This window comes from Bubalus kerabau, chromosome 14, assembly GCF_029407905.1.
Source record: "Bubalus kerabau isolate K-KA32 ecotype Philippines breed swamp buffalo chromosome 14, PCC_UOA_SB_1v2, whole genome shotgun sequence".
Taxonomy (NCBI): domain Eukaryota; kingdom Metazoa; phylum Chordata; class Mammalia; order Artiodactyla; family Bovidae; genus Bubalus; species Bubalus kerabau.
This window is the reverse complement of record NC_073637.1, coordinates 53,202,040-53,229,491: the sequence shown is the minus strand read 5'-3', so window position 1 is coordinate 53,229,491 and position 27,452 is coordinate 53,202,040. Positions and strand designations below refer to the sequence as shown.

Here is a 27,452-nt window from a genome sequence, read left to right as displayed (position 1 = left end):
TTTTAGAGCCTTTCTGTAGAGATACAAATATATATATATATATATTTATCCAAAAATATGTTTTATACAGATAAATGGTTTCTCAAATAAGGATGGAACCAAAGCTACAGTTATAACATAAAGCACTGTCTTTTATAAGACTATTTATCCACCTGAATTTTCAATTTGAGGTTAGTGCATTAAATATTTTCCAAATATTGACATCCTTTTCATGTATATAAATCAAGTAGGCATTATTTTTTAAAAGGGTTTTCAGGTTAAACAGTAATTTTTATTCTATTTTGCAAATAAAGAAATCAAAGGCCTACAGAGGGAAATAACTTATGCTAAAAGTTACACAGTAAAGGGAAAAGCCAGAAACCAAAGCCATGTTCTTTTCCATAGTTTATGTGGACTCTCCATTAGTTTTGCTAACTTTTTAATGAGTTGAGTTTTTCCAAATTATACTGACATTAAAAGATAATGTGAATACTTAAACTCAATCCATGGATTAAGCAATTAGAATGTCACCTTGTCCTGAGTAACTTCAGTGAGGTGACAAATCAAATTTAGTGATTATTAGCAAAAATAGGAAAAGAGGAAATATAGAAAGCCCATATTGACTGTTATTTTAAGAAGCTTAACTGTGAAAGAAATATGAGTTACAGTGTGATTGACATTCACCTTGATAAAGGATAATCCTTCTAACAGAGTTGGGGAAGGAAAAAATGAGGTACTGAATAATGATATAAATATAAAGACAAAGTTATAGATGCCAATATTTTAATATGTCATCACAAATGTTTATTAAAAACTTTTTGTGCATGCCAGGTACTGAGTTAGTTTTACAAATTTAATCCAGGAAACACTATGAAATAGCCTTTTTATGTTCTATTTTCCATAAGGTTTAGAGAGGTTAAGTGGTTGCCATCCTATTTGTTTGTTGGAAGAATTAGAATTCAACAAAGTTCTGTGTGACTCCAAAATACATGTTCTTGCTACTTGTTTAACACTACCACTGCCATGATTTAAATATAAGATGAAGGTGAAGAAAAGAAAGACATTAAAAATTTAATATTGAAAACAAAAACTACCTTCTTATCAAAGAATGTTAACACAAAAATAACCTTCAAAGAAGAGTCTAAAGTAGAATTTAAAATTACATATAATACAGTTAAAATATTACAAGTAGATACATTAATATCTTGAAAATATATAAGTAAAAATAGAGCAGTATAAAACTAATAAAACTTCCCTCAGCTTTCAAATAAAAAATATTCTCAGTGATAATATGATAGCATAGATTGACAATAAATGTGTGATTATATTCTAGAAAGGATTTTCATGAGAAAAGTTAAATTGAACATTAAGTGAGAGCAATCAGTGTTCCTTGAATGCTCACTATCAGATACAGAAAAAGCAGACAGTTGGTAGATTCAAAATATTTCTCCTCCTTCTTTTTCTTAGATAAGAAACACAAGCCCTTCAAATCAGAAAAGTCAACATTATCTCTAAGGTATTGTTCCAAAGAGTTATCTCATCACAGTACCTTCTTCTGCATTTAGTGAAAAACAAAATCCCAGAAAAAAAACAGATAGGAAATTCATTGGCTTCATGGTAGATATCATCCAAGAAATAAAGTATTTTGTGGAAGGAGTATGATAGAAAGAAACATGGTAGTGTTGCTTTCTCATAAAATTAAACACCATGTTATTTATAGTTGTCCTTCTATGCTGTAATAAGAAAAGCATGTCAATGCTTGATAATAAAAAAATATTTTGTGTAAAATTAATTTTAATATTTATATATTTCAATTAAATTATATATATTAAATTAATGTATTAAATTGAAGAAAATTGCCATGTGTCTTTGCTGATTTTAAGAAATAAATTACTATGAACCAAAAGCTGAACTACTACTATTGGTTGTCATGACTTTCTGTAAAACTATAGTGTTTAAGAATGTTTGATATTAGTCCAAGGGCTAATAAACAGGTCAGTGAAACAAAATAGGGAGTTCAGAAAAAGAAACACACAGAAATAGCTTTTTCATTTGTGAAAAATGGAGGTGAAATAAAGTATTGTTTCCTGAAAATTGTGCTAAGTCAATTATATACTCATATAGAAAACAAACAAAAATAAGCCATGTTCTTAAAAATTCATGTATAAATGTAAAAAATTAATTGTAAATAAAAGTTTTATGGTTTTTCCCCCATGGTTTTTATTTTTTCTTAGAAAGAATCTTGCCAGGAATCTCTCAAAATACAGCATTTTAGCCTATTTGAGGCTTTTCATAAATAAAACATTGATATAATGATAGTGGGATTCATTTTATATTTATGACCCATGAAATATAAATGCATATAATTATTTTCAATTTTTTATTTTCAATATTAATCTAAAAATCAAGAAGAAAGAGATCAACACAGTTGATCAGATTCATAATCAAAAACTATACAATTTTTAATCAACAAACATATTATTAAACATCCACTATGAATTATCAAGACATAGTATGTATATAACCCAAGACAGACAGGTCATGGTAGAGCGGTCTGATGGAATGTGGTCCACTGGAGAAGGGAATGGAAAACCACTTCAGTATTCTTGCTTTGAGATCCCCATGAACAGTATGAAAAGGCAAAAAGATAAGACACTGAAAGAGGAACTCCCCAGGTTGGTACGTGCCAAATATGCTACTGGAGATCAGTGGAGAAATAACTCCAGAAAGAATGAAGGGATGGAACCAAAGCAAGAACAACACCCAGTTGTGGATGTGACTGGTGATAGAAGCAAGGTCTGATGCTGTAAAGAGCAATATTGCATAGGAACCTGGATGTCAGGTCCATGAATCAAGGCAAGTTGGAAGTGGCCCAACAGGAGATGGCAAGAGTGAATTTTGACATTCTAGGAATCAGTGAACTAAAATGGACTGGAATGGGTGAATTTAACTCATATGACCATTATATCTACAACTGTGGGCAAGAATCCCTTGGAATAAATGGGGTAGCCATCATAATCAACAAAAGAGTCCAAAATGCAGTACTTGGTTGCAATCTAAAAAAATGACAGAATGATCTCTGTTTGTTTCCAAGGCAAACCATTCAATATCACAGTAATCCAAGTCTATGCCCCGAGCAGTAATGCTGAAGAAGCTGAAGTTGAACAGTTCTATGAAGACCTACAGGATCGTTTAGAACTAACAACCAGAAAAGTTGTTCATTTCATTATAGGGGACTGGAATGCAAAAGTAGGAAGTCAAGAAACACCTGGGGTAACAGGCAAATTTGGGCTTGGAGTACAGAATGAACCAGGGCAAGGGCTAATAGAGTTTTGCCAAGAGAACACACTGGTCATAGCAAACACCCTCTTCCTACAGCAAAAGGGAAGACTCTACACATGGACCTCAACAGATGGTCAACACTGAAATCAGATTGATTATATTCTTTGCAGCCCAAGATGGAGAAGCTCTATACAGTCAGTAAAAACAAGACCGGGAGCTGACTGTGGCTTAGATCATGAAGACTTTATTGCCAAATTCAGACTTAAATTGAAGAAAGTGGGGAAAACCATCAGACCATTCAGGTATGGCCTAGATCAAATCCCTTCTGATTATACAATGGAAGTGAGAAATAGATTTAAGGGACTAGATCTGATAGACAGAGTGCCTGATGAAATATTGATGGAGGTTCATGATATTGTACAGGAGACAGGAATCAAGACAATCCACAAGAAAAAGGAATGCAAAAAAGCAAAATGACTGTCTGAGGAGGCCTTACAAATAGCTGTGAAAAGAAGAGAAGCGAAAACCAAAGAAGAAAAGGAAAGATATAAGCATCTGAATGCAGAGTTCTAAAGAATAGCAAGGAGAGCTAAGAAAGCCTTCTTCAGCGACCAATGCAAAGAAATAGAGGAAAACAATAGAATGGGAAGGACTAGAGATCTCTTCAAGAAAATTGGAGATACCAGTGGAACATTTCATGCAAAGATGGGCTGAATAAAAGACAGAAATTGTAGGGACTTAAAAGAAGCAGAACATATTAAGAAGAGATGGCAAAAATACACAGAAGAACTGTACAAAAAAGATCTTCACGACCCAGATAATCACGGTGGTGTCATCACTCACCTAGAGCCAGACATCCTGGAATGTGAAGTCAAGTGGGCCTTAAAGCATCACTACAAACAAAGCTAGTGGAGGTGATGGAATTCCAGTTGAGCTATTTCAAATCCTAAAACATGATGCTGTGAAAGTGCTGCACTCAATATGCCAGCAAATTAAGAAAACTCAGCAGTGGCCACAAGACTGGAAAAGGTCAGTTTTCATTCCAATCCCAAAGAAAAGCAGTGGCAAAGAGTGCTCAAACTACTGCATAATTTCACTCATCTCACAAGCTAGTAAAGTAATGCTTAAAATTCTCCAAGCCAGGCTTCAGCAATACGTGAACCATGAACTTCCAGATGTTCAAGCTGGTTTTAGAAAAGGCAGAGGAACCAGAGATCAAATTGCCAGCATCCGCTGGATCGTCAAAAAAGCAAGGAGTTCCAAAAATATATATATTTCTGCTTTATTGAGTATGCCAAAGCCTTTGACTGTGTGGATCACAATAAACTGTGGAAAATTCTGAAAGAGATGGGAATACCAGACCACTTGACCTGCCTCTTGAGAAACCTGTATACAAATCAGGAAGCAACAGTTAGAACTGGACATGGAACAACAGATTGGTTCCAAATAGGAAAAGGAGTATGTCAAGGCTAATATTGTCACCTTGCTTATTTAACTTATATGTACAGTATATCATGAGAAACGCTGGGCTGGAGGAAGCATAAGCTGGAATCAAGATTGCCGGGAGGAATATCAGTAACCTCAGATATGCAGATGATACCAACCTTATGACAGAAAGTGAAGAACTAAAGAGCCTCTTGATGAAAGTAAAAGAGGAGATTTAAAAAGTTGGCTTAAAGCTCAACATTCAGAAAACTAAGATCATGACATCTGGTCCCATCACTTCATGGCAAATAGATGGGAAAACAGTGGAAACAGTGTCAGACTTTATTTTTCTGGGGTCCAAAATCACTGCAGATGCTGATTGCAGCCATGAAATTAGAAGACGCTTACTCCTTGGAAGGAAAGTTATGAGCAACCTAAACAGCATATTAAAAAGCAGAGACATTACTTTGCCAACAAAGGTCCGTCTAGTCAAGGCTATGGTTTTTCCTATGGTCATGTATGGATGTGAGAGTTGGACTATAAGGAAAGCTGTGTGCCAAAGTATTGATGCCTTTGAACTGGGGTGTTGGAGAAGACTCTTGAGTGTCCCTTGGACTGCAAGGAGATCCAACCAGTCCATCCTAAAGGAAATCAGTCCTGGGTGTTCATTGGAAGGACTGATGTTGAAGCTGAAACTCCAATACTTTGGCTAACTGATGCGAAGACCTGACTCATTTGAAAAGACTCTAATGCTGGAAAAGATTGAGGGCAGGAGCAGAAAGAGACAACAGAGGATGAGATGGTTTGATGGCATCACCGTCTTAGTGGACATTAGTTTGGGTAAACTCTGGGAGTTGGTATGGATAGGGAGGCCTGGTGTGCTGTGGTTCATAGGGTCGCAGAGTCGGACATGACTGAGCAACTCTACTTAACTGAACTGAATGAAATATCTTACTATTTTAACATTCTCTTATCATTCCAAATAGAGGAAGATAATCGCTGAAATATTTGCCTGTATTAGCCCTTCTGTAGATGTGTGGACTAATCATGTAGAGTTGCTGATGGAGGAGAGTCTAGAGAGACTATGTTACATGTTAGGTAAAATCCAAGGGAGAGGGCAGACATGAAAAATTCATAATACCATAAAATTCAAGATCTGGTTATAGATGAAGGTTATAGAGAGGAAAGTAAATAGCAGTTACTCTGGAGCAAATAGAGTAAAAAGTTGGATATCTGCATACAAATGCTGTATCAAAATGTTATATTCAGAGGTTACTATTTATATCAAACTATACAAGGCAGATATAAAAGAACTTTTTCTTACCAGACTATTTCCTTGTTCAGTGCAAAGTAATTGATATGTTGTTAGTCTATCTGTTTGCCTCATGGATCACAGCCTTGTCATGGTGAAGAGGCTTGTGTAACTCAATGAACCTGTGGGGCACCCAGGATGGACGGGTCATAGTGAAGCGTTCTGACTAAACATGGTCCACCAGGGGAGGAAATGACAACTCACTCTAGTACTCTTGCCTTGAGAATCCCATGAATAGTATGAAAAGGCAAATATAGAGCACTAGAAGATGAGGCTCTGAGGTCAGAAGTTATCCAATATACTTCTAGGGAAGAGTAGAGGGCAATTACTAGTAAATTAAAAAGAATGAAGCAGCTGAATCAAAGTAGAAATGATGCTTAGTTGTGGATGTGTCTGGTGGTGGAATTAAATTCCAGTGCTGTAAAGAACAATATTGCATAGGTACATGAAATGTTAGGTCCATGAATGAAAGTAAGTTGGTTGTGTGGTCAAGCAGGAGATGGCAAGATTGAACTTGGACATCTTAGGAATCAATGAACTAAAATGGATGGGAATGGGTGAATTTATGTTTCTATGAAGACCTGCAACAGATTCTAGAATACCAAAAAACGATATACTTTTCACCATAGGGGATTAAAATGCAAAAGTAGGAAGTCGAGAGATGCCTAGAATAACAGGGAAGTTTGGCCTTGGAATACAAAATGAAGCAGGACAAAGCTAACAGAATTTTGTCAAGAGAACACGCTGGTCATAGCAAACACCCATTGTCAACAACCCAAGAGATAACTCTACACATGGATATCACCAGATGGTCAATATTGAAATTAGATTGAGTATATTCTTTTTAGCCAAAAATGGAGAAGTTCTGTATAGTCAGTAAAAATAAGACCTGGAGCCAACTGTGCCTCAGATCATGAGCTCCTTCTTTCAAAATTCAGGGTTAAATATAAGAAAGTAGGGAAAACCACTAACCCATTCAGGTGTAACCTAAATCAAATCCCCTATGATTATACAGTGGAGATAATGAATAAATTCAAGGGATTAGATCTGGTAGACAGAGTGCCTAAAGAACTGTGGAGCAAGGTTTGTAACATTGTACAGGAGGTGGTGACCAAAACCATCCTCCAAAGAAAGAAATGTAAGAAGGCAAATAATTGTCTGAGGAGATCTTACCAATAGCTGAGGAAAGAATAGAAGCAAAAAGCAGGGGAGAAAGGGAAAGATATACCCAACTGACCAGAGTTCAAGAAAATAGCATGGAGAGACAAGAAAGCCTTCTTAAATGAACAATGCAAAGAAATAAAGGAAAAGAACAGAATGGGAAAGTCAAGATTTCTTCAATAAATTGGATATATCAAGGGAACATTTGATGCAAAGATAGGCAGAATAAAGCACAGAAAGTATAAGGACTTAACAGAAGCAGAAGAGTTTATGCAGAGGTGGCAGAATACTTAGATAACCACAATGGTGTGGTCATTCATCTAGAGTCAGATGTCCTGAAGTGTGAAGTCAAGTGGGCCTTAGGAAGCATTAGGAAAAAAGCTAGTGGAAGTGGGGAATTACAGCTGAGCTATTTCAAATCTTAAAAGATGATGTGAAAGTGCTGCACTCAATATGCCAGCAAATTTGGAAAACTCAGCAGTGGCCACAGGACTGGAAAAGAGCAGTTTTTATTCCATTTCAAAGAAGGGCAAGACCAAAGAATGTTCAGACTGCCATGCAATTGTGCTAATTTCATATGCTTAAAATCATTCAAGCTAGGCTTTAGCAATACGTAAATGGAAAACATGCCCAAGTACAATCTGGACTTCAAAGAGGCAGAGGAACCATAGATCAAATTGCCGACACTCGTTGGATCATGGATAAAGCAAGGGAGTTCCAGAAAAAACACCTACTTCTGTTTCATTGACTACTCTAAAGCCTTTGACTGGGTGGATCACAACAAACTGTAAAAAAAATTCTTGAAGTGATGGGAGTATCAGATCACCTTACCTGTCTCCTAATAAACCTGTATGTGGGTCAAGAAGAAACATAACCAGACATGGAACAACTGACTGGTTCCAACTGGGATAGCAGTATGACAAGGCTGTAAAATTTTACCCTGCCTATTTAAATTACATGCAGATGACATCATGTGAAATGCTAGGCTGGATGAATCAAAAGCTGGAATCAAGATTGCTGGGAGAAATCAGAACAACCTCAAATATGCAGATGATACCACTCTAATGACAGAAAATGAAGAGAAACCAAAGAACCTCTTGATGAGGGTGAAGGAAGAGAGTGAAAAAGCTGACTCGAAACCCAACATTAAAAAAGCAAAGATCATGGCATCTTATCCTATCAGTTCATGGCAAATAGAAGGGAAAAAACTGGAAGCAGTGACAGCTTTTCTTTTCTTGGGCTCCCAAATCACTATGGGTGGCGACTGCAGCCATGAAATTAAAAGACAATTGCTCCTAGGAAGGAAATCTATGACAAATCTAGACAGCATATTAAAAAGCAGAGGCATCACTTTATTGATTAAGATCCATGTAGTCAAAGCTATGTTCTTTTCCAGTGTGTGTGTGTTAGTTGCTCAGTTGTGTCTGACTCTTTGAGACCCCATGGACTGTAGCCTGCCAGGCTCCTCTGTCCATGGAATTCTCCAGGCAAGAATACTGGAGTGGGTGGCCCTGCCCTCCTCCAGGGGATTTTCCCAACCCAGGGATCGAACCTGGGTCTCCTGTGTTGCAGGCGAATTCTTTACTATCTGAGCCACCAGGGAAGCCCCTTTTATCTGGTAATCAGGTACAAATGTGAGAGTTGGACCATAGAGAAGGCTGAGTGATAAAGAATTGATATTTCTAATTGTGGTGTTGGAGAAGACCCTTGAGAGTCCCTTGGATTACAAGGAGATCAGACCAGTCAATCCTAAAGGAAATCAAATCTGAATATTCTTTGGAAGGACTGGTGCTAAATCTCCAGTACTTTGGCTACCTAACGCAAAGGGCTGACTCATTGGAAAAGACCCTGATTCTGGAAAAGATTGAAGGCAAAAGGAGAAAGGGGAGGCAGATAACTAGATGGTTAGATAGCATTACCCACTCAATGGGCATGAATTTGAGCAAACTCTAGGAAATGATGGAGGACTGAGGAACCTGGCGTGCTGCAGTCCATGGCATCACAAAGAGTTGGACATGACTTAGTGACTGAAGAACAGCAGTCTATCTGAACTAGAAAAGGCCGTATCATTTGGAAAAAAATTCATATGACTTTCTGGTGACATCTTGCTATTTTTAAACTAGGTTATCGTATAGTCATTTTTAACTAACATTGTGTTAAAACTAGAATAATTTTCTATCCTTTTTTGGCTACTCATCTGCTTATTTGTAAAATATCTGTGGAATAGCTATTTACATGTTACACTGCCACAATAAAAATGTAAAATAGGTACAATTTGCTTAGCAGTAGGCAATGGGTTTTGAGGAAATAGACATCACATGCTAGAAATATAAACATCTATTTTAGGCTGTGGCACAGATTTTGGTAAAGTATTTGACTTTGAGGGCTTATCATGAGCTTATTCAGCTTTTCATTCTACAAAAAGTGGCTTAAAAAGCCAGAAAGTGATGTGCAAAATTGCCTTCCTTTAGAAATACATTATAAATGATTTGCCTTTACAAATATATTACAATATACATTTATATTGTAAAAAAAGTGTTTGAGCTATATTTGGCTGGTTTTCAAGCAGAGATCAAAGGCAAGAGAGTTTAGAGATAACAACCTCCTATAACTGGAACAGCCAACTTCTTCTGGATACAAATATCAATATTAAAAAGATTGAAAAAGGATTAAAGAGCAAGGGCCTCAAAAATTTTAAATAATAGTGAGATTAAGGGTACCATCTTTACACAGAATTCTCATGTTTCATTTGGTTTCATGATAGCTACCAAGAATTTGTTTGTTTGTTTGTTTGTTTTGTGAGAGAGACCAAAAAAGGGCAATGAGGAAAAATCAACCAATCCTAATTTAGAATTATGTTTAGAAAATAAAAGTCAAAGCTTTGAATATAATTGGTAACAGATAAAACTCAAAGACCACAGTCTTACTAAATTATTGTGGTAATTATATTGCCAAGTCATCACAAGCCAGGATTAAAAGCAACTTTGAGCCTTAACACAGATATGAACCAGCAGCAAGCTCTTAAGGCCACAAAAAAGACATACTTCTGAACATCCATATGAGGTGTGATCATGTAGTGTAATGCCTAAGAAAGTATGTTCTTGTGAATGAATTTCTTATCCTCCTTGAGTCTGCTCCCTCGCCTGTGCACTGGACACTATCTCCTCTCATTTATGAACATATTCTAGCAACTGTTTTTCTTTCTTCTTCATCATTAAAATTTCTTCTTTACGGAATTATTCCTATTATCCTGAAATGTGAACATGAGTATCTCCCATAAGATAAATATAGATTGAAAAGTATATATATATAATTAATTCTGTTATTTCCACATTTCCCTCTGGACAATATTTTGTTTTTGTAAATTCTACATTAAAATTTCATTGTATACACATTGGTCTATAATTGTTTCCATTTTGTTTCTTCCCATTCTCTCCTGATCCAATCCAGTTCAATCTGACTTTTGCCCTCAATGCTGCTGAAAAAAGTAACTTTTTTGACATTTTAAATGACCTGTATGTCACTAAATCCAATGGGCAATTCCTGACTCTCATTGAACTTGAGGAAGGCTTGACATCAGCATGTGTCATAGATGTTCATTGTTCCTCCTTCTACTTTCTTTGCTCCCAAGATACCACTCACTTGATCTCCTCTAACTTCCCTGCTCCTCTGTCTTTTAATCCTCCTCTGTTGCTTTTTCCTGACTTACATGTACTCTATACCTGGAATGTCATACCTCAGTCCTCAGATTTTTTTCTCACTCTTTCCCAACGCATTCTTGTCCAACACTTTGCTTTCACATTGCTTCCTTCTCCCATTGACTCCATGATTGCATATTAAATACTCACTTGACATTGCTACTTGTGTGCCTAACGAAAGGGAAAAAGCAGTGTGCCTAATAGACCTAGAAATTAAAATGATCAAACCAAAGTCGTATTTCCACCTCCACCCCAACATGATCATTGTCTATCTTCTTCATCCAGAAAAATATAACTAGATTTTTTTCTTCAGGTTTCTATGACAATAAAATCTAGAATTTTCCTTGACTCATGTCTTTTTCCTCCTACCTTAAATCCAAACCCTCAGGAGTGGCACATAATACTAAAGAAAGGTTTATTTCAATCATAAAAACACAAATTCAAACCATGAGACAACATTTTATACCCAATAAATTATCAAAAATTAAAATCCCTGAAAAACATCATGTTGACTATGTCTAATATGAAGACATTGTCAATTGTAATTTATCATTATATATTATCAGTGATATTGTAGACTAGCATGAACACTTGGGAAAACAATTTGCATTATGGGAATGTGAGTAAATTTAAACAATTGCGTCTTCTGTATACACTGAACTAGCCCTTCTTCTCTGGGATCTGAGAGGATCTCTCACACTCTGTACTAGAAAATATATACAAGTTTATCATAGTTGTATTATTTGTAATAGCAAAACTGAAGGCAATATAAACTATCTTTTAGAAAATAAACCAATATAGTGCATTATATTCCTAAGTGAAGTATAATATATGCATAAGATTGAATACAGATGAGTGAAAATGGATAAACTAAAGCAAGGGACCAAAATATGGATGACTCTTAAAATTTACATGTTTCTTAGAAACATTATGTGGAGTCAAAAAACGAGTTTCAGAAAACTATAACAGTATGATATATATTTTACAAAACTTGCAAATAAGAAAAATTAAACTTTCTGTTGTTTAGGGATACATGCATGCATAATTAAATCATTTTTCTGTAAAAATTTGAGAAAATAATGGCCATAATATAAAAATGCCTGTTCCTGGTGAGATTCAGACTAAGGCCAGGGATGGATAAGAAATAAAGAAATATTTTGATGGTCTTTGTCAAGTTGTAGGCTTATTGGTGTTCATGCTAATATAATGCTTCATAATCTGTATGTTTTAGAGTTACATATTTGTATATGTAAATATATTTTTAAAAAGCATACAATGAATATAGGAAATTCATATGTAAATTCAAAATGACACATCAAACAGTATCAGTATAGCAATAGATATGGTGTGGCAATGGGTTGATTAATATTAATTTTCTTTTCAGTTGAGGCTTTTCCAATGATCACATCTCACCCCCAAATATTTTATTTTTGTAATTATAAATTATAATTTAAAAATGAATGAAATGAGGTTGCTCAGATTGGTTCATGTAGGTGAAGAAAACATATTGCAAACATATTGGTAGCTTTCATGGCAAGGTTTAACATTATATGCATATTTTAGCCCTTCTATCCACCAAGAGAAGTGTAACATACATGGCAATCTCCTGCAATTTTATTTTTGAACTGTAAATACCTCAAAGAAGAAAATTTTTAAAGAAATATAATATATGTACACTATTTTTAATATGTGGAAGTTGAAGATAAGATTTTATTATCAGATCTTTCCATTGATTTTTGTAAAGTCCTTACATTTCATACATGCATTGGTACAAATTTATGGTCACTGACATTTTCTAATATTAGTGTCTTTAAATCTGCATTTAGTGAGGAATATTATTTAGAAAATAATTATATTTCTTGAATCCTTTAAAACAAGTTTATTTTTCTTTCCAAACTTTGGCCCAAATTACTATTATAATATTTATAAAATCAATGTAAGTTAAAGATTTGTTAAATACCACTTTTGAATTTATATATATTTAAGTAGTGATTTTTTTAAAAGTACCATTTATAGATAGAATAAAAATGTCTTCTAAAAAGTGATAACCATGCACTTAATTATATATATTTTTCATTTGATAAATTTAATTATTTTTCTATGAAGGCTCAATGTCTTCTAGATATATTAAGATCATCAAATTTAAACATCTATGAAAGATTACTTGTCTTTGATACAATCATTTTATGACACAAATATGCTTTGGATGTATGTTATGTCATAATAGCAAAAGGGTAAATTTTTAAAAAGTGGATCCTGATACAAATATGGGTCCTTTCCTTATACCCTTTAATGCTCTTGACCTTTTAAGTTAGATTTAATACAAAAATAATAAAATAAATGGTTAGTAAGCTTACCTGATTGTATAGTTGTCTAATTTAAAGTAAATCTTCTTTTAAAAGCAAATCAAGTAAATCTTATAATCCATCATTCAAAAATAGTATAATTGAAACATAAAAATAAATGTAACCAATGAGCTATGCTTTAACCTATTTATATTCAAACTTCAATCTCTTAGAAACCTATTTTTTTTTATCTTGTTAATGTTATTGGTATTTCTGAACTTTTCCTCATCTGTATAGTAGAAGTACTAGGAAGAATATCTGAAATGATGTTATAACAGTTGCATATAAATAGCCTGATATAACCTGTATATTCAGAAAATGTTAATTTGTAATACCCATAGATTCCTTTAGAATACATATATTAAAAAATCTTAAATAATTCAAAAAGAATTAATCTGGATGCCTAATCTAAAATTTTTATTCAAGATTTTGCATTGCTAAATTAAAATTTTAGTTATTAACAAATTTATTATAACATTGAGTCGCTCTCTGGGAGAGAAACAGGACTTTTGATATGCCATTTACAGATGAAAAATGAATGTTTGTGAAGAATGAGATACTTGCATAAGAAATACTGTTAGTTAATGACATATCAGTGCTATTTAACAGAAAACAGGCTAATGGAAGTAAACCTTTCATAGATTTGCTATAAAAGATTGAATAAATATAATCCAATGAACATAGTTAAATTTGATGGTGGCATCTTTTATGTTTTAATCCATGTTTTAATGGTTTAATTTAGTCTGTTTCTTTAATAAAAGCCACCTCAATTCTTTTTGGCAATGTGCCTAGTATAAACAACAAATGATTGTGTATACTCTTGAATCCTTGCCTTACTCAGATTTGAAAGAGTCTTTTATGTTGACAAAAAGTTCTAGAAACCCTGTCTGTCCTTGAGATCTCTCCAATCATTAATTTGAATATTCCAAAGTAAAGAATGATATCTAAAGAGAAGAATCATTAACTGCCTATGGTGCATCAAAATTTTAATTGCCATTAAAAAAAATTACTTGTATGTCCTATGGCAATGCAATATATCTTAAGTAAATTAAAATTTGGGGCAGGAGAATACTAGCCACAATATAGCAACTGTTTCAAGCTCGTTCATAGAAAAACCCATTTCTGTCCTCAATTTCTGTGTTTTATGTAATCTGTATTTTCTATATAAGACAATTACTAAGATCATAGCTGGATTAACAGTAAGCAAAATAAATGTCATTTGGATCTCATTAATATAATAGATAAATGAGAAAAATATGTTATTATTTCTTTTTATTTATTGAGTATACAGTTGTTAATATCACATATGTAATTACCACACTAACACACACACACAAACATGTACTCTATTCCAGTAAGTCAGGCAGTAAAGTATCTTCATTTCATAGACATTGTATTATACAAGAGAGATAATCAGGATACAAGGACTGGTTCTAACTCTGAAGGTGGAAATCTTCAGAAACTACAAATTGGATTGCGTTATACTACTCTCCTTCAAATCTTTCTGGAGACAGGGACTTAGGAGTACAGTTAAATTAGTAGAGTGCACTGCCATAGAGTATACTCTATGGCCATTTGTTTTTATGGTCTAGCAAGTCATTTATCCACTTTTGATAATTTTTGTGGGAAAGTTATTCTCTCCCTCAACAGTATACCTACAAGAAAGGAGACAGATCACTGTGTTGCACTGAGAGGAGCAGCAATTAGGATGAAGAGATATTAACATGAATATTAAAAGGTTATATGAGAAATTCAGGAAGCAAAGAAGAGAAGAAAAAGAAAAGAGAAAAGATTAATCAGTGTCCACTATAGTAAAAAGAGAACTATAGTGACTGCTCAAGAACATTTATGGGGACACTGACAGCATTTTAGGAAGGAGGAAGTCTACCAATTACACAAGTGGGAATTCTAGCTATAGATTTTTGTTTATTCATTCTAATTACTATTCCTTGATTATGTCCTTTAGGCTCATGAATTCTATGGTTATGTCAGGAACCCAGCAAATCTATAAAATAAACAATAAATAGTGACAAAGTATTACATCTTTTGTAATTATCCCTCAGTATACTGAGAAAAAATGCTGGGTGAATCTTTGATATTCAATAACAATAAGGAGATAAATGAAGTTCAGAGAATTTAACAACAAGAATGAAGTGTATCTTGCATCTATGTACAAAAGGATAAATTGATTATAGATAATCACACTAAGTAGTAAAAAAGTAAAGAGGTATCTCTCCTTATCATAGAGATAGGGAGAAAAATGTGAAAGGAATTTCTCTAGCAAAATCTATTTAATCAAGCAGTCATGTTTTAAAAACTACTTAAAATATGCTTAATCTTAACTGTACTCAGAAGCAGCCAGATGGGACACATAATTTATTTGGTTGTCATTTCGAAGATTCTTTGAACATAAGCCATGTTCATTCTTGTTTAGTATAATAGCCACATAGACTAGAAATGAACCTAGACTTCTCCATGCTTTTGAACAGGTTGAGATTGATCACTGACCTGAATGCCAAGTCTATAATTTTGAAGCTTCAGAAAAAAATGCAGAAGAATATCTTTCCATCTTTGGATAAGCAAATATTTGTCAGACTACTTAGAAAGCACTAAAACATATAAAGATTATTTAAATTGAACTTTGTCAAAATTTAAACTAAAGAAAGTGAAAGAAAATGAAAAAGTAATCATAGGATGAAAAAAATTTGTAATGTATATATTTGTAAAAAATGGTATAAAGATTGTATAAGTATACAAATTACAATTATAAAGACAAATGACTGCTAAGTCACTTCAGTTGTGTCCGACTCTGTGTGACCCCACAGACGGCAGCCACAAGGCTGCCCCATCCCTGGGATTCTCCAGGCAAGAACACCGGAGTGGGCTGCCATTTCCTTCTCCAATGCATGAAAGTGAAAAGTGAAAGTGAAGTCGTAAGTGTGTCTGACTCCTAGCGATCCCATGGACTGCGCCTTCCAGGCTCCTCCATCCATGGGATTCTCCAGGCAAAGCATTGGAGTGGGGTGCCATTGCCTTCTCCAAAGACAAATGAAGTACCTAGTTAAAAACAGGAAACTTTTTTAAGATATATCAATAAATGATCAGGAAACACATAAGAAAATATTCAATAGTTAGAGATGAAAAATAAAAACACAATTAAGGCTGATCTCAAATGTTGTTGAAGATGTGGAACAATCAGAACTTCCATATGTTCATGGTGTAGTAAAAATAGGTCAATGACTTTGGAAAGCTGATTACAAGTGTTTAAAATGAAGTTAAAAATATATTAACCCAGTAACTCAACAATTTCCTTTTAGATCTTTACCTAAGACAAATGAAAATGTATCCATATAAAAACTTAGGTATGAATGTTCGTTGTATCTTTACACAGACAATGAACAATTCACAAAATGTTGCTCAACAATAAAATGGAACAAGCTGTTGGCACAAACAATGTGGATGAATCTCAAAAACATCATGCTGAGTGAAAAAGATCAAAAAAGAAAGCAATACATATTATAACATTTAATTTATATGAATATTTAGAAAGGGCAAAAGTAATTCTTGATGAAACAAATTAGTAGAGTAGTTGCTTGTGAAGATAGACATTGACTGGAAAACTATAGAATTTTCTGGGGTTATTAAAATGTTTATATATTCATAAGAGTGTGGGTTAATGAGTATATTTTGTCAAATTTTACTTAATTTTACCACTGAAGATCTGTATATTGAGCTGTGGAAAATGTGTGCCTCAATTTTAAAGTCTGACCTTTAATAGCATTTATTAATTTAAACAATTCAAAATATTCAATGTTTTCTCCTTTAGTTGACATCAAGAACAAGATGTACACACACACACACACATATATATATATTCTATATATATGTACATTTTCAGTTTGCTTCTCTTGATATAGGGCTATTATCTGGACAATAAAAGAATTTTTAGAAAAAGATTAATTTTGATATACACACAATTATTTACTGTCTAATTTTTAACTTTAAAAAGTACTTTTTTCTTCACAATTGTTTTTTCATTATTATTTTAGTATGATAACAGATTGTAAATTTGAAAAGTTCAAATATGAAGTTTCATTTTATGGTTCTGATTGATTTGAAAGTCTAACTTATTGAGCATGAAATTAGTCAATGTTCATTTTTATATTAATATTCAACTCTTCCAGTTTACAATTCAGACTAAATCATTAAGTGATATACAGTGGGAAATATTCTTGAAACTCAGATGAGATATAAACAAACCAGAATATGTTTTTTCTAATGTCACTAGATATTAAAAGTAAAAAGTCTTAGAAATCAAGGGCTAGCATAAAAAGAAAAAATCCTCTTAACTCCATTACCATGAGATGACCATAGTTACCATTTTGTAATAAATCCTTCAGTTCACAAATACACAAAGACACACAGATACAACATGCACAAGCTATCTCATTACATTATAATATATACTGTTTTGAATCTATTTTTTACTCTAGCTGGTAATATGTCATGAACCTTTGTGTTTGTTAAGTCACTTCAGTCATCTCTGACTCTTTGTGACCCTATGGACTATAGCCCACCAGTCTCCTTTGTCCATGGGATTCTCCAGGCAAGAATACAGGAGCGAGTTGCCCTGTCCTCCTCCTGACCTAGGGATCAAATCCATGTCTCTTATGTCTCCTGCAAAGGCAGGTGAATTCTTTACCACTGGTGCCATCTGGAAGCTCCCCATCCATAATTATTCTTATAAGACTTGTTTTCTAATTGCTACATTTACTCCTTTGCTTATTAAACATTCATGATTTTGCTACTTTAAACAAAACAGCAAAGAAAATCTGTATATAACTTGAGAGACAGATATTTATAAAATATGAGTAAATACTTTTGATAATTTGTTATCTTTCAGAAATCATACACACACTTATATTCCCATTAGTGAGGCATGAAAATACCAGGATATCTCCACTGAGAGTGTTTGCAGTTTTTCAGTTCTTAGACAATTTTCTGTTTGAAAATTATTACATAGTTTTTTCATTTATTTTTTGAAATCACTAGAAATATTTATTCTTGTATTTTTACTGTATATTAGCTTTTTAACATTTTTTCTTTATGAACTCACTGTTCATATTTTGTATATTTCTATATATATTATAAATTTCATATTAATTTCTAAAAATTTTTTCTATTAGGCACATCAAACTGTTGTGTCTCATATTTATTGGTATATATATGTGTGAGTGTGTATATATAATGTCAAATTTTTATTTCTTCTGATAATTCTTTAAATATTTATTTTGATATGTATTTTGATCACTATATATTTTGATCACAGAAAATGTTTTTATTCATGGAACCATATCTTATCTCTTTCTTTCAAATTTTTATTTCTTCTGATAATTCTTTAAATATTTATTTTGATATATATTTTGATCACAATATATATTTTGATCACAGAAAATATTTTTATTCATGGAACCATAACGTATCTTTCTTTAAAATTTTTTTCATGTATTATAATGATAGGAAATATTTCTCATATTTATATTAGTATCTTGTGTGATATAATCTTCTCCTTCATATAAAATTTGTTCCAAATATCTTCTACTCTTATATCAGCCAATACCACATTCTAATTATTACTTTTTATTGTGCATTCTAATTTTGCAGCTTAAACTTTTTTCTTATACTTCAATATTTTCCTTGTAATTTCTATGTGATAGTTTGACAAAATACTATATCGTTTTTCCAAATAACCCAAAATACTTTAGGAGTTTTTGATAATTCTGTATTTTGATTCCAAAGAATGAGAGCTTTATAAAATGTAATCATTTTAACATTGAATATAGTGTGGATTTTCATTTTCCAACTTTGTGCCCTTTAGCACTAGAATAGAATTTTTTATCATTTAGATTCTGTATGATACTCATTGAATTTATATCAACACATTGCTACTTTTGTTATTATTTACATTATAATATGCTTTCAATTTTTCTCATTTAGTTTTAAGGACATACATAGGCTCACAGTGAAAGAATAGAAACAGCTCTTCCATGAAAATTTTAAAATAAATTTACAAATAAATATCTGAAGTATAAATAATTTCTAAAGTTGTCATTAAAAAAACTGGAGATGGTTATCCTCATGTGATGGTCATGGTGTGTAGTAGTGGCCACAACATAAACTTTTTCTTCTTAAATTACATGCCTATTCTTTCAATTACAAACAAATAATTTATTTAGAAAAATAAGATTCTTAAAACTGAAATTAATAGTAAAATATGTGAATGAAATACTTTGATGCTATGACATCTTCTGTCATGTGACTGATTCTGAGCTTTCTCTTTGCCACGTTTCATGATTGAGGTTAGAACAAAATGTTCTTTTTCCAGAATTCTTTTCATCTAGGGGTCATGATGTGAGCCTGTTGTCTGAATTAATGCTAATGCTTATATCTGAATTAATTATGAAAGGCAAAAAACAAAACATTTTATAATAGAATAATTAAATAATCATAGTAAGACAAACAGCCACTAAACTTGATGCTTATAAAAATTCTAGTCACATGTGAATTTATGTATATATTATTGCAAGGAGATTAAATGTGAACATAATATACATAATATGGTCCTATATATATGAATATATCTGTCTCTGTTTCATGACATTGAGTGATTTTTTTTTTCTTTTTACATCTTGCTATAACTTTCTTGGGCTTCCCTGGTGGCTCAGATGGTAAAGAATGCACCTGCAATGTGGGAGACCTGGGTTTGATCCCTGGGTTGGGAAGATTCCCCTGGAGGAGGGCATGGCCACCCACTCCAGTATTATTACTTTTTTAAATTGATTTTTAAATACTTTAATTGAAGGATAATTGCTTTACAGAATTTTGTGGTTTTCTATCATACATCAATAAGAATCAGCCATAGGTATACCCACGTCCCCTCCCTCCTGGACCTCCCACACATCTCTCTCCCCATCTGACCCTTCAGCCTGTCACAGAACCCCTGTTTGAGTTCCCTAATCTTACAGCAAGTTTCTATTGACCACTCCACAGAAAACTATAAGATACTGATAAAAGAAATAAAAGAATATGTAAACAGATGGAGAGATATTCCATGTCCCTGGGTAGGAAGAATCAATATTGTGAAAATGACTATAATACCAAATGCAATCTACAGATTCAATGCAATCCCTATCAAAAAACTAATGATATTTTTCACAGAACTAGAACAAAAATGTTCACAATTCATATGGAAACAGAAGACTCCAAATAGCCAAAACAGTCTTGAGAAAGAAGAATGAAGTTGGAGGAATCAACCTTCCTGACTTCAGACTAAATTACAAAGCTACAGTCATCAAAACAGTATGGTATAAAAACAGAAATATAGACGAATGGAACAAGACAGAGAACCCAGAGATAAACCGACACACCTATGGATACCTTATTTTTGACAAAGGAGACAAGAATATACAGTGGGGCAAAGATAGCCTCTTCATTAAGTGGTGCTGGGAAAACTGGACATCTACATGCAAAAGAATTAAAACACTACCTAATGCCATACACAAAGATAATTCAAAATGGATTAAAGAGCTAAATGTAAGACCAGAAACTATTAAACTCTTAGAGGAAAACAAAGGCAGAATACTCGATGACAGATCAAACCAAGATCTTCTATGACCCACCTCCTAGAGTAATGGAAATAAAACCAAAAATAAACAAATGGGACCTAGTTAAAGTTAAAAACTTTTGCACAGCAAAGGAAACTACAAACAAGGTGAAAAGACAACCCTCAGAATGGGAGAAAATAATAGCAAAAGAAACAACTGACAAAGAATTAATTTCCAAAATATACAAGCAGCTCATACAACTCAATACCAGAAAAGCAAACAACCAATCAAAAAGTAGACAAAAAACCTAAAGAGACATTTCTCAAAAGAAGACATACAGATGGCTAACAAGCACATGAAAAGATGCTCAATGTCACTCATTATTAGAGAAATGTAAATCAAAACTACAGTGAGATACCACTCCAGTTTTCTTGCCTGGAGAACCTGCATAGACAGAGGAGCCTGGTGGGCCACAGTCTATGGGGTCACAAAGAGTCAGACATGACTGAGTGACTAAGCAACAGCACATAACTTTCTTATTGAGAAAATACAGTATTAAAATAAAAAGTAAACAAAGCTTACAATTGTTCTTTTCACATCTAGACCAAATTTGTTTTAAGCTAAAGATATAATTATAAAGGAATTTTCCAGTGGTACATTGCTATTTAAGTATCAAATTCAGCCAGCAACATCAATTTTTATTTAATAAATTTTAAAACAATGAGATAAACACAAGCAGAATCATCAATAATTGGAGTTTAGAAAATAGTTTTAAAAAATGAAATTGTGATTACAAAACTGAATATATCTCTTATACAAGCAAGAATGATAAGACCTACAGATCATCTTTTCTGTGTTCTTACACGGCAAGTACAGAAAGCTGTTTATCAAAAGTCTATTGGAGTGCATGGAAAGTAGCAATATATGAGTATCAATTTCTGAAAGATAGAAAGCAGCAGGCATACCATAAGGACATGTATTAAGTGAGGATGTGAGAGAAAGAAAAAGCAAGAAAACAGTGAGTCAAAGAACAGACACAAAAATGAATCAAACTGCCAGGAGCAGATTAGGCTTCTAAGCAAACAGCAGACTGTGTACAAATACAGTCTGGAAGGAGCTGTAGGATACATACTGGATTTTTCCCCCCAAGTCTTGCTAATTAAAATCAGTTCTCTAATATTAGCAACAGTATTTCTTTAAGCATAAAGGCCAACAGATATATTATATACTGACAATAACCAAAATGCTATAGAGAATGTACTAGAATTGAGTTCATAAACTCATACCAAGAATAAACTTATACTTTATCTTTCTGTTTATATCTTTGTATGTTCTACTATTCAGTTGTTTTTTATTGTTTTTAATTTATCTCATTCATTAAATTTTACCTAATATTGCTAAGAAAAAATAGGCTTTAATCAATAAACAAACCATGGATATATATATACATATATATATACACTACATACTTATATATAATTTGTTTTATAATTAATTAATTTATTTATATGCTTAATCTCAGAACTCAGACAAATCTGCATTGCGGTGATGATCCTGCCTCTTGTTACTTTTAACAGTGTTAACCTTGAGCAAGTAATATAAGTCCAATTTCCAAACTGTAAAATGATGATATTAATAGGGGTGTTTTCACATTATTTAAACAGGGGAGAAATTAAATGTAACAATTACAAGATATAGTGTCAGGTCCAGGGGAATCATTTAATAAATGCTTAAGATTTGTTTTACTAAACTTTCATTACACTGTATTCGTCATAAAAGCTCTGTAAATTTAATGTTGTTATTCCCCATTTACAGATTAGGAAAGAAAGAATGAGAACAATAAATTTATTTTCCCCATCTTACCATCATTTAACTTCCCAGAGGTGACAGTTGCTTAAAAAAGAAGGATGGGGATAAAATAATTTTTTTTTCTCATTTTTGAGTGTATCTACAGAGGATAGATACTTGAACAAACAGTATTATCAGTGGAGTGATTAAAACTATTAGATAACATTTGGAGAATTTTATTTTTTCCATATTTACACAACGATAATAGCACTCCAGTACTCTTGCCTGGAAAATCCCATGGACAGCAGAGCCTGGTAGGCTGCAGTCCATGGGGTCGCTAAGAGTTGGACACTACTGAACGATTTCACTTTCACTTTTCACTTTCATGCATTGGAGAAGGAAATGGAAACCCACTCCAGTGTTCTTGTCTGGAGAATCCCAGGGACAGGGGAGCCTGGTGGGCTTCCGTCTATGGGGTCACGCAGAGTCGGACACGACTGAAGCAACTTAGCAACAAATAGCATACATTGCTAATGTAAAGGAAATACACAAAACCTTTGTGCTTCTAGCTTTATTGACATTAATTTAGCTGACTTGATAGTCTGAGAAGTATCTTCCATTTTCTTTCATGGCCTCACTAGGTGAAAGCAAACACCCACACACTGCCACTAGTGCAGGCAGGTACACACACACTATCTTGACTGCATCATTAATAAAAGACATGGAACTTTTAATGATATTGGCAATGACAATGAAAGAGCACTGTTGATGTGTCTGCCATACTGTATATCTTTGAAATAAATAGATATTATGAATTTAACAGTGTAAAAGGAAGTAAGAAATTAAGTTTAGAAATCTTCAGTAAACAAATGTAGAGAAAAGAAAGAAAAGAAAGAAAGAAAAATAGAATTAATCTGTAATCAATCTAGTGATATTTTCTTTGTACAAACGTGTTTGGAAACACTCCAGACATTTTAAACTGTCAGTCTGACTGCAAACAGTTGAAATGTGTACTAAAATATTATATATTTATGAAGCAGTTTCATATACATTATCTCATGAGATATTCAGAAGAATATAGTGAGATGGACAGATTTTCATTATTATTACCTCCTTCCATTTTAAACAAGAACAGCTGTTGTGGATTGCTCAAACAGCCAGTGAACAACAAAGCTAGCACTAATATGCAAGCCTTATCTCCTGGTCCAATATCTTCCCTATATATTATGTGTTTTCTTAGTAAAAGTGAAGATAATATATATCAAATTTTTATTTAAGATGTGAAAAATCAATGCAAAAAATATGGAAGACTGATGAATGCATAAAAACAGTGTTGATAATCTTATTCCTGTAAATCAGGAAGGCAAATACACAGAATCAACTATTAGAAAAAGTAACAGAATCATAGAATCATAACTCAAGCATAGTCAAGTACATAAGGGTTTCTAATTCTTATAAATTATCTGCTTAGAATATTTTGAATTACAATAAAGACAGTACACTATAGTTAAGGAAAATATGCACACATTGGTAAAAATCTAGGACTACATGAAACATGTAATATCTGACATTTTAAATTTGTTGGTTTGAATTAGAATTGGTTTATGTTTAAAAAGAATTCTTGACAACACAGCATAAATTATGTCTAGATATCCTAAAATGAAATACTGAAGAAACACTTCTAAATAGTCAGGGTACCAGTTACTTTTCATATCTGTTTTATTAACTAACTTAAAAATAAATAATCTGGTTTGTGTGGACAGAATCATGAATGTCCCAGTTGGTGATATAAGAGGGTTTACTTTTCAGATATTTAAAGTTTATAAACTATACACATTATCTAAAATTAATGTATTCTGTTATCATATAAACATTGATTTTGAATATTTTGCATATTATTGTATATTAAAATTGGTCACATACCACTGAAAGATGCATTACATGCTTTCACTTTACTAAAAGTCGTCCCATAAAGAATGAAACCATGAGGCAAAAATTTTAAAAATCAAAGTATCTTTAACCACTCTAAAGGAGTACAATTCAATTTAAATTCACTTTTTGGAGAGATAATTTACTAGTGTTCTGAAGTCAGACTATGGAGCTAATTTGTTCATAAGATGATATATTTCCAAAGGAGTAATAATTGAATTTCACCACAAATGTTAAGCATCTTTTGTAAAATAAACTTCTTTTACCCATTAAATATTTCCATCCATTTTTCCATTCAAAATACACTAACCTTGTCCTAAAGTTTGTAGGATGAGGATGTCCATCATATAAGGATAAGTAGTCATATTCTTCTTCTAGAGCAAATGACTGAAAAACAATTTGTATTCTATTTCGTTCTTCTGCTATTATTACCCACGTACAGTTTGCACCATTTGGATATCCATATGGAAAACCAGGGCTTTCTATAGTGCCATTCAGTCCTTTTAAAGTTCCACCACATGTATAAATAAATCCTGTAATAAAAGACAAATAAATAGACATTAATATTATTAATAAAAACAAGAACAATCTAGAAGACATATTATTTTGAAAAGAAGCCTTTTTTTTCCTAAGACCCATGCTACAATAATTTTGTAAATAACAATTTAAGAATTAGGTAAATTATCTATTTTTTAAATAGGAAAGCACCAATAGCAAAATACTAGAAGACATGTTATTTATCATACAACTTTTGCTTAGTTACAAACCAGTTGATGAAATAAAATCCTCCATACTACTGATTCAGTATCCATTACATGATCTAACATGCAAGCACAATCCTAGAAGTAGTTCCAATCAAACTGTGGACACTCGTACACAACCATTTAAATTTAATGATGTTAGTATGCATTTTGGGTCTTGAAATATTAACTGCAGTTTGTCTTAGTAAATTGTGCTAACATTTTTGTGTACGCAAATCTCCAGCATGTAAACAATGCACCTTAGAAAAATCTGTCCCACTCTGATTATAGCAGACATATAAATGGCTCAGACCTATAAAACACACACACACACACACACACACACACACACACAACAAAAACAGAACAACAACAACAACAACAACTATGTAATTGATCTTTTGACTAGAGCACAATCCTAAACTAACCATATCGGAGTGACACCGAAGGTTGGTGAGAAAAGCTGAATCCTGAACAACTTACTGCTGCCATCTTAAGAACTTCCTTACTAGTTCTATGGGAAGTTTAAATTATTGAGAGCTTAACTGTTGCAAATACCTAGAAAAAATACCATGCTTCTTAAAGAATTTTTTATAAATATATGATATTCTGTAGTCATATTGGGTAATGAAAAGATCAAAGATTTATCAGAAAATATGGTCCACAGCATTTATCTAGACTGGTCTGTGGAGAGTTGCTCAGTTGTGTCTGACTCTTTGAGACCCCATGGTCTGTAGCCTGCCAGGCTCCTCTGTCCATGGGGATTCTCCAGGCAAGAATACTGGAGTAGGTTGCCATGGCCTCCTCCAGGGGATCTTCCCAATCCGGGGATCGAACCCAGGTCTCCTGCACTGCAGTGGATTCTTTACCTTCTGAGCCACCAGGGAATCCTAATACTGGAGTGGGTAACCTATCCCTTCTCAAGGGAATCTTCCCAACTGAGTTTTCCTGCATTGCAGGCAGATTCTTTATGAGCTGAGTTATCAGGGAAGCCCCTAGACTAGTCTACATGAAATTAAAGCTTGGATCTAGAGCCAGGCAGCCATGGTTTTGACACCAGAAAATCTTATCAAAGGTCCAGTTTCTTGTTTAACTTGTCCAAAGGAATTTGGACAAGGAACACAAAACACCAAGGAAAAAATAAACACATACAAACACACAAACACCCCACATTGTGGCTGAGGAGCAAAGAAAACAAATAAGTGGTTTATTAAGGTTAAAACAAAAGTTAGACACTACAAGAGGAAGAGTACAGGCATCCTTGGCACAGAGGAGTGCACTACAGGATTCTTGATTTCCCTTTTTATCTTATTTTAGCCCTTTGAATAGATGGAAGGTCTTTTTGATTAGGGGTGGAATACTCATTAAGGGGATGGTTGAGATGTTGCCTGAATTGCACAAGGTTGCATTGGCTTCTGGTCTTGTATATTTGTCTCCTGTAACCACTATACATGTAATCTAAGTCATTTTCCCTTAAATCTTCCCCTCCAAGTGCCACATGTAGAAGGTCCTATAGGGTCATCAGCTACATTTTTATCTGCATGTGCTCCTCCATTTTTATGTCAGAGTTTCTTGTTCAGATGTTAAGAAGTTTCTGTTTTAGATGCCATTCCTCCATGTGTTATGGCTAAGTGCAGAACAAAGAGGTATATTTCCCTCCTTCCTAATGCCTTTACATGAGGAGACTGTCCTTGGTCCTGGTCCTGGTCCTGTCTTTCCTGCCTCAGTTTCAGAAATTCTAATGAGAATTTCTCATTATTTCTCATCAGAATTCCCAGATTTCATTTCCACATCTATGCATCCTACGTGAAGTTTAGGTACCATGAAGCTGTGAGAGATGTCCAGCTAATTTGGGGTGAGAAAATGCCATACTACACAAGTATCTATATTTGGAACTGGATGTAGAGATGCAGGACATTAGGGATGCCTCTCTCTCAGAAGGAATGAGTACATATAATAAAGGTACAACTATTTTTTTTTTAAGTATAAGGAATCATTCATCAAAGATGTGAAGCCAGAGTTGTAAATTATGGCACATGGAGGCTAATTTGGGTTGTTGTCCATTCATTCCATATGACCACCTTGCTTTTGCTAGGGGAGTCACTTCTCCACTAAATAGCTATATGCTTTGGAGTAGCTGACTCAATTGACTAGTGGTGAAGTGAATGGCTCAGAACTGGATTAATCAG

General features: G+C 33.4%; 1 protein-coding gene across 3 annotated transcripts in view; it reads right to left on the bottom strand.

Moving 5' to 3' along the window:
* The window catches only part of CSMD3 (CUB and Sushi multiple domains 3), a 1,475,959-nt gene that overhangs the window by 1,280,397 nt on the left and 168,110 nt on the right, over positions 1–27,452 (bottom strand). For all 3 annotated transcript variants that reach the window (XM_055546406.1, XM_055546407.1, XM_055546408.1), the window contains exon 2: positions 24,834–25,056. In XM_055546406.1, the coding sequence (XP_055402381.1) occupies positions 24,834–25,056 (223 nt within the window). The remainder of the gene's footprint in view (positions 1–24,833; positions 25,057–27,452) is intronic.